We start from the raw sequence: 8765 nt of genomic DNA, 5'->3' as shown, positions 1-8765 counted from the left end.
GTCACTATAGTCAGCAGAGTAGTTCTACTAGGGGGATGTCAACTGGAGCAGGGGGGGGATGTAAAGGCGTGACAAGTGGAGGTTACGTGGATGACTTTTTTGTGGATGACCCATGCCTAGTCAGAACGTTAAGAGAGCTGCTGGAGACCTTACCACGGAAGAAAGAAGCGGAAGCAAGGATGCTCCTCACAGGAGAAAAGCCTTTCATTAGGCCTTGTAAGTCATCACGTCAAACACATTCATGCAGAGAGGGAAAATAGCTTCTCTTCGCTAGCCGATCTTTCTTTTCTTCCTTCCCTCGTATGTGTGTCTCACCATAGTAGAGCTGTCCAGAGGAGGATGAGGGAGGGACTTGTTCTCTCGAAAAGTCTCTGCTGTTTCCGTAACTACGACGGCCTACACAATAGCAAAACAAGAAGACGAAGACCAGGACCACTCTGATCATATAGATCGTCTCGCATGGAGGATGGCGTAGGGAGCTTTTCTGTTGATAAGAAACGTGTTTTCTCTAGACCTACAGGAGGGAGGGGTCTCTGCGGGATGAAGAGAGAAGAGAANNGAGAAGAAAAATGAAGATCTCTGCGGGATGAAGAGAGAAGAGAAGCTCTGCGGGGGTGGACGGTTAAGAGAGATGATGGATGACGCAAGCAAGAGAGAGAGATTGGATTAGCCCTCTCTCTACTTTTGTTTGCCTGATTTGACGTGTGAAGGATATCTTCTTTTTCTTTCGTCAGCTCTCTTCCTTCTCTATCTCTTTCTTGTTTCATCCTGTAGGGGTCTCTTCATTCTTCTCTCTTCTGCACTCTGGTCGAGAGGCGTATGTATCTTAGACCTCTTCTATTTTCTTCTTCTTTCGCCGGCAATTCATCCTATGTAAAGGTGTATAGGCTGCTATTGAAGAAGAAAGACCCTTGGGTTCTTCGTATCTCTCGCAACAAGACGACTTTTCCAAATTCTTTCTGTCTCTCTGTCTTTCTTCTTTTCTTTCAGATGCTCGTCAGATAGTGGATGTGTGGAAGATTCATCTAGGAGAGGTCGGGAGAACAACGTTAAAGAAGGAGATAAGCGAGAGGACCCAAGCAGATGCAACCCTAAAGCGGAGGGTGTTGTGTATTGCAAAGCTAAAGATGGCGACTCTTGAAGAGCTTGTGCAGATAGCTGAAGTCACCGGCCTTCTAGAAAGGGTGAGAAGAAAAGTCTAGTCTCTCTCTCTCTCTCCTACTCTCCCTCCATATAACGACATCCTGGAGGGGACAATAGGGTTGCCTGTGCGTCCCCCCTCCACCTTAGAGAGAACAGCTTGGGACTTGAAGCCTAACTTGCTGTGACGTGCTAAAGGTAGAAGTGTAAGACCTTTTCTTTGTGAATGAGTTACGTGCAATTGCGTGACCTTCCTCATAAGAGGCGTCAAGGTGAGAGAAGCGTAACGCGACCGTAGGTACCCCTCCTAGGGGAGTTTAAGCGCGCGGGATAGTGGAAGAGGACTACTTTCCTTTGCGGTCACGCATTCATGACACCCCCCCATTGAACCGAGCGAGGAAAAATGAGCCTCGTCTGTTGTGTTTCTTCCAAAGCCTGGAGGAGGAGATCTATTGTGTATCCTTATATTCAATGAAGGGAATGGCATCTTCTGTCAATACACATCAATCTCTACCTTCTAATATATGACCTCCCCTCAGAATTATGAGAAGTTCATGGATACGCAGGCAGACATCAGTGATAGACGAAAGACAGATAGGCAGATCAAATTCAAGTAGGGAGATTAGGAGTAGGGGGCTAGCAGGCCCTTTATGTCTTGGTCAGGGACAGAGGAGGAGATGCATGCATGCGGTTGTCTTGAGGCAACTCCCTGTGGTTTTTTCTTCCCTTCAGAGAATACCACATGTAGTAGGAAAAGATGGAAGAAAGGTGGATGCACTCGATCATTCCACCTCTGTCATAGTGGATGACTTAGAGAGGGAGGTGTCTGTTGCTGTCGTTGCAGCAGGGGGTAGGGATGAGGGGGGGGGTCAGGAATGTCCATCGAGAGAGAGAACATAAGAGAAGATGAGGAGAAGGAGTCCCGATGACTTGTATATATATATATATATGTATGCGTATATGCATGTCTTGTAGGGGAGGTATGAACCCTAGAACTCTATCTGATCGTTCTATGTAGGTTCGCGATGTGTGTAGGTCTTGGGGTGTGGGTTCCGCTATGATCTTGCACTTATGTCATTCTCAGGATTTCCTTTCACGTTACTAGAGAGACGAATGGTCAGTCGCCATTTCTTGTGTATAGCTGAGTTGACATATGAGAAATAGCTTTATCTAGGGGGTGTCTTGTCTTGTTTGGTGTCTTTTCTAGACTCTTCAAATAGCTAATAAGTACGAGAGTGAGCGCCAGACAGCACCGGTGAATCGAGGCCAGTCTGTGTCTCGCCGAGGAGGTGGAGGCTCTTCTTCTTCTTCCTATCAACACAGCCATCAAGGGACTGCCAACACAGGGCTCTCATTATCTGCAGGAGGAGGAGGCGGAGGAGCGAATTCTCGTCAATCGTCTTTCGCTTCTTCAACTTCCTCTCGCCATGTAGGAACCTCTTCTTATTCTTCCTCTTCTTCACTGCATCTTCTCTCATCATCAACGTCAGGACACCCTTCTCACTCCTCCTCTTCCTCTTCCTCTCGGCATTCTCACCCTCATCATAGTAGTAGCAGTAGTGGAAGTGGTCGGTCTTCTGGCAGCAGTGGAAGTCTTTCGTCGTCTTGTGAAGCTTCGTCTCTTTTACAGCAACCGAATATGTCCTCCTCGTCCTCTTTCTCTTCATCCCCTTCTCTTCCCCTCCCCGACTCAGGAGGTTCTTCTCTTGGTACGACGTCATCTCTCTCTCCACCCACACCCTCCGTCGCATCGACGGCTAGCCATAGCTCTCTCCCGCCGCATATGTTGTCGACCTCGAGCAGTCTAGGGGGAAAGTCGAGGCTCTCCGTCTCGTCGTTAGGTGTCTCTTCCTCGTCGTCTGCATCACAGGGATCGAGTCATGCGGTCGGTTCGAATGCCTCCTCCCTTAAAGGTCAAGATGACAGCAATGGAGAAGGGAGTAGCAGCACTAGTAGTAGCAGTAATAGTAGTAATCTCGATGATGGAAATCTTCTTCTCCAGGGGCAGCAGCAGGAGGATTATTCTTCTTCTTTTTCTTCGGGTGGAGCTGCATGTCTTTCTCGTGAAGAAGAGGAAGAACATCCTGGGGGGGGCACGCTGGCGAAATTAAGTCATCTAAGAGAATCGGGAGGGGGGGGGGATAAGCATCGTCTTTCAGCATGCAGTTCACTTGAGAACAGTTTGCATCTCCAGTCGACGGATTCCTCCTCACAAAAGACAATCCCGAATCCTCAAGGGGGTGGTGGATGTACACCAGAAGGAGGAGGAGGAGGTCTTTCATCTTCTCTTTTGAACTTAGAGGAAGGCATGTATGCTTCTCTTCATGCATCTCTCCCCCCCCAGAAAATGAAAGAGACGTCGCAACTAACGCATCATCTTCTTCACTATCCCAGTCAGACGAATCTTTTACAGCATATCCTCTTAGCAGCAGCAGCAGGCATCGGGACAGGAGGCGAGGGGTGTTGCTTATCTCCTCTCCATCTTACTCAGGTCATGAAGAGCCTCCCGAGTGGAGAAGATCTTTCAACTAGTAAACTGTATTCTTTACTCCTCAGTCAAATGGCAGGGGGGGGAGGGGCTTCTCCATCGAGCCTACACTCTCTTCTTCTTCAGGGACAAGAAGACTTCTCAGGAGGAGGAGCAGGAGGTGCGCAGCACCAGGACTTCATCCGGGGGGGGGGTGGCATGCTAATGATGGATCAAGATAGCGACGTGATGCCCCTTTGTTCTTCTTCTTCCACAGCGTTCACGGACTTCGATGTCGATGCTCTACTAGCCACCAAGACAATCGGGAGTGCCAGTAGTAGTGGTGGCTGTGGCTGCAGAGGCAGTGAGTCGGGGAGCACAGCGTGTGCCTGTCGTCATCCAAGCAGTAGCAGCCGAGCGACGACGACGACGATGGTGAAGAGTACAGGGGCTAGTATGGCTACACCGACAACAGGCAACGAAACAGGAAGTCCGAGGAGCGATCAAACCGCTTGTAGAGGAGAAGGAGGAGGAGGAGAGACGACAGAGAGTGCAGCAAGTTTGCTATCGTTTCTCACTCATCAACTTCCTTCTTCCTCTCCTTTTCAATCACATCGAGAGGGAGGAGGGGGGGGCAGCACATCGTCGTCTCTGCTGAATTATCTTCTTCTCCCTACTACTACTTCTACTACTAGCGCATGCAAACTCGGGATAGATGGCAAGAACTTAGGAGATTTGCTTGCCGATCCCCACCACAAGGTCAATCCTTCTTCAACCGCTGCAGGTGGGATAGGAGCATCATGCGCTGCAGCCTCTAGTGGAACAGACGGGACTCTTCTCACTACTACTACGACTACTACAGGAGGAGGTAATGGTATGGGGGTTTCCCTAGGGACTGAAGACTTGCTTCTGGCGGCTCTAGGAGGAGGAGAAGAAGAAAATTCCGCTGCTGCTGCTGCTACGATGATGGCTGCTGCTGCCCTAGCCGCTTCTGCTTCTGCTCCTCCTCCTAGTAGTTCTGCTAGTAGTAGCACAAGGGGAGGTGGTGGGGCTGGGGTGACAACAGCCACCACAGGAGGAGGAGGAGATGAACTCTCGTCGTCAATAGAAGGAGGTGCAATAGTGAATGAGAAGGGGGGAGATCGACGGGGGGTAGCGTCAGAAGAGTTCGATGAAAGCCGTCAGAATCTTGCGGTCCTCAGCACCAACCTCAAAGGAGGAGGAAGTAGTAGTGGAGGGAAGTGTCGTACATCAGGAGGCAGTGAGAGGTCGAGAAAGCGAAGTCGAAAGAGGAAGACGAGCCTAATGCCACAGCCAGTCCCACACAATAGCTGCGATGGAAAGGGAGAGGAGTTTAGGCCCCTCGCACGCCCTCTCACGCATAGTCACGAGATCTTGACTGTATCATCTGTCGATCCGAGGAGGAAGTCCATGGGTATTGCAGCATGCGACCAAGGAAAGGGTGGAGAAGAAGAAGATGACGAGGATGAGGAGGAAGGAGAGAAGAAAGACGACGTTCTTCGTGTTCATGAGACAAAGAAGATCTGCACATGTAGCGGGGATGTCTTGTTGCCAAGGGAAGAAGAAGAGAGAGATCAAAAGAACAAGAAGAGAAGTTCAACAGGAGGAGAAAAGGCGGGCATCACGGTGGCGCATGCAGAGGAGGAGGAGGAGGATAGGGAGAAGCAGCCTAGGAGTGGTCAAAGTAGAAACAGAGAAGAGAATGAAAGAGGAGAGACGTCTCCTTTGTCAGAAGATCAAATGAAGAGAGGGTGTGATGAGTGTGAGACCCCGGGGAAGGAATTAACTAGTCAAGATAAGAAGAAGGACAGGGGCAAGAGCTTGGGCGAGAAAGCCATTTCTGGTGGAGAGAGTAGCGGAAACAGGAGCTATTCTACCTACTGTAAGGGAGAGACTAGGGCAGGAGGCATAAAGGGAGGAGGAGGAGAAGAGAAGAATTCTCTTGATACGAATGGGGATGAAGTGGGGATGAAGATTTCAGAAGATGACAAAGAAGTGGGAGAGGAGAAAGTCCAAGACATACGAGAAGATGGAGGGGCCTTTCATGGCATGCCAAAGGATGATGAGAGGAAGGAAGATGAGAAAGAATTTGGAGGAGGAAGGATAGAGAAGATGAATGGAGACGTGTGTCCTTCGTCATTGAAGGGTCGTCGTTGTCGCGGTGTACATCATGAGAGAAGAAGGTCCATCCTAGAAGGAGAGTCCTTGGGAGACGTGAAGCAACAGGATGATAATGGAGAATCTTCTTCATTCTTGTGGAGTCAGAAGGGATGTGAAGAAGGAGTAGCCTCCTCTTCTTGTCTTGGCTCTTCTTCTTCCTCCTCTTCCTTGTCATCTTCTCAGGGTGACCAGATAAGTTGTATGGAGAATTCCATGGGAGAGCTCCACCCTTCTGAATCTTCTTGCACTACTGCGATGACTTTGACGGCGGGAGGAGGGGCGGGAGACGTCTCTTCGCGTCATTCTCTCTCGAGCGATGCAGAAGATCATCTGCAGTCTCGTCATAGGAGGAGCAGGAGTAGTAGTAGTAATAGTTGTTGTAGCCATGCTAGTACTTCTCATCTTCTTCTTCTTCTCCAGGGGCGAGGGACAACGACGAGCAGTGGATGTGGTAGTCATGCAAGTGTAGGGGAGACAGAGTCCCAGGAAGAAGAGAGACAAGGAGGGAGTCTCCCTAAGGAGAGAGGAAGAGAGATAGAAACGCCCCATGAGAAGAACGGTTACCGTTGTGAGTCTCAACTCGTAAGAAAGATACACAGATCCTGCGCTAAGGATTTCGACCCAGGCTTATCTGAAGGTCTCTCCAGTAGTAGTAGCCTATGCTGCTGTAGAGACAATGAAGCATGTGAGAAAGGAGAGATGGTAGAAGATGAAGAGGAAGAGAGAAGGGAAATAAAGAAGAAGAAGCAAAAGACAGAGGGTTCTCTTGAGAAAGAAGGAAAAGACCATTACCCTTCAGAGGGGTGCGAAGACATGTTTCTTCTTCGAGCCAAGACGTTAGCGTCAGCTTCGGTGAAGAGCGGGAATTTCTTTTCTTCATCCCAAGAAAGGCATGAAGAGCAACTAAGAATAGGAGGAGGCAACTCTTCTCGAGGCAGTCATAACGACATTATGGAGAGTTGCCCTTGTAGGAAAGAAGGAAGAGATCTCTTTGCTGAAGCGTGTGCGAAAGATGCAAGGGGCTTGCTTGAAAGAGCTGCGAAGGCCAATGTGCTCCTTGGCTTAATGTAGGTCTATTCATCTTTCTTCTTTCTTTCGTTCTTCCTAGAGGGGGGATGGTTCGATTCTCATCGAACTTCGGAGGCTGTTGAAGGTATAGGATAGAGACAGATAGATATATCGATAGATCGTAGGCAGACAGATGTAGGTGGATAAATAGATTCTAGGTAGGTAAGCAGGGATAGACGCAGATTTCTCGAAGTAGATTGACTTGTAAGATGAACTCTCTTTCCTTTCAAGATCTGTGCGATGCATAGGGTTCGATTCCTACCTACTCCTCATCCGCGGACCCTAGACCCTCTTGCCATATCATACAGTTAGGGATGTGGAAGAGGTGAACTGCCATGCTTGTCTGAAGATTTGACGTCTTTCTTTCTTTCTTTGCTTGTGGTGTGTGATCTCAGACCAGAGTCGTGTACGTCAACGGATGAAGATAGCGGTGGAGATTCAGACAGCAGCACCGTCAGTCAGGGCTTGACGTCTTCTTCCTCTTCTTCATCTTCGTCCTCCTCTTCCGGCTCAGGTCGAAAGAAGAGGAAGCGCATCGAGACGGCGGCCTTAGGAGCTCTCGATCCCGCTCATACCTTACAGATCCTCGGCACTGTATGTGTCATGTATCTCAAGGAGGTAAGTTGCGTGGAAAACCCAACAGAAATCGATCGATGTAGACCGATAGATACAAGATAGATAGATACAAGATAGATTAAAGATAGATAGATTAAAGATAGATTAGAGATAGATGAATTTCTCCATGTATACGTGTATATGTATCCATATCGATGTATGTGTATATGCATATCTAGATGTGTATGTAGAGACATGGCCTCTGCACGTTCAGGGACTGTATCATATACATAGCAGAGTGTATTTCTTTTGTCTCCAAGTGCGTGTGTAGCATGATATGAGAAAGGCCGGCTCTCTGCTACGCCTATGTGTGCCCGTGTGTGGATGGCTAAAGATAGCAGTAGCTTGTGTCGTGTCTTCTCTCTCTGTTTCACGTGTTCCTTGGCTGGGGCGATGGATCAGCATAGAGCGAGTGAGGGGGGCAGGAAGTACAAATGAGAGATCTCTCGACCACCCGCTCTTTAGATTTCTCGCCCCTGTCCCTGACTACTACTCCTTCCCTCACGCATGCATGAGCTGAAGAATCCCGTCAACTCTGTTTATTTACCCGTATATCTGTCTCTCCATCTACATCTGTCTACGTATTTGTGCACCTCTGCATAATTTATATCTCTAGGTATGGCTATTGATGTACTTGTCCCTGTGCATGGAGAGGGGGAGTGAAAGTTTCTCTCTTTCCTTCTCTGTTTGGCATGTTGCGCGTGGTCTTTTCTGCAGGCCTTGCCGAGATTAGCCGCTGCTAATGGAGCACAAGACGGAGGGTGAAGAGATAAGAAAGAAAAAGAAGAAGATCACGATACGCCAGTTGAATCCTGTTCGAGAAGGCCTTTCTGTCTTTTCCGTTGTGAAATGTCTCTTCACAAAGAACGATAAAAAAGAGGAGTAGGAAGAAGAAGAAGAAAAGAATGAGTTTGCCAGTGCCTCTTCCTCGCTCACGGTTGCTTACGGAGACTCTCAGAAGACTTGCTGCTGGGGCTTGGGCGATGGCTTTGTTTGATTCATTTTGTCTCCAGTTGAGGAAGGGAGGAAGGAGGGAATATCGTGTCGAGTTGCAGGGTGTACATGCATGCATGCACAGAGATACATAGAGAATTGTGGATGGAAGACATGAAAGAGAAGAGTTGCGGGATTGTATAGAGGAGGATAGTAGGAGGGAGGCTTCTTTCTTGTATGACCTTGCTCTTCCGCTGCTTACTGGTGAGGCGGCTGATCAACCACGTGCCTACAGCCCCCACCCCAAAATCACCCTCATCATACACACATACACACACATATATAGGCATATATATATATA

At 48.7% G+C, this 8765-nt stretch overlaps 1 protein-coding gene across 1 annotated transcript; it reads left to right on the top strand.

The window, feature by feature from the left end:
- The first annotated feature begins 48 nt into the window (after positions 1-48).
- Positions 49-8755, top strand: CSUI_011233 (uncharacterized protein). Its single transcript, XM_068071334.1, has 5 exons — positions 49-216; positions 991-1184; positions 2348-6855; positions 7252-7474; positions 8189-8755. Exons 1-5 carry the CDS (start codon positions 180-182, stop codon positions 8234-8236), a joined length of 5010 nt encoding a protein of 1669 aa, XP_067916690.1. The 5' UTR covers positions 49-179; the 3' UTR covers positions 8237-8755.
- The last annotated feature ends 10 nt before the right edge of the window (positions 8756-8765 follow it).

Source organism: Cystoisospora suis (genome assembly GCF_002600585.1).
Source record: "Cystoisospora suis strain Wien I chromosome Unknown contig_10303, whole genome shotgun sequence".
NCBI classification, from domain to species: domain Eukaryota; phylum Apicomplexa; class Conoidasida; order Eucoccidiorida; family Sarcocystidae; genus Cystoisospora; species Cystoisospora suis.
The sequence above is the reverse complement of the archived record's forward strand: the minus strand, read 5'-3'. Positions and strand labels throughout refer to the sequence as shown.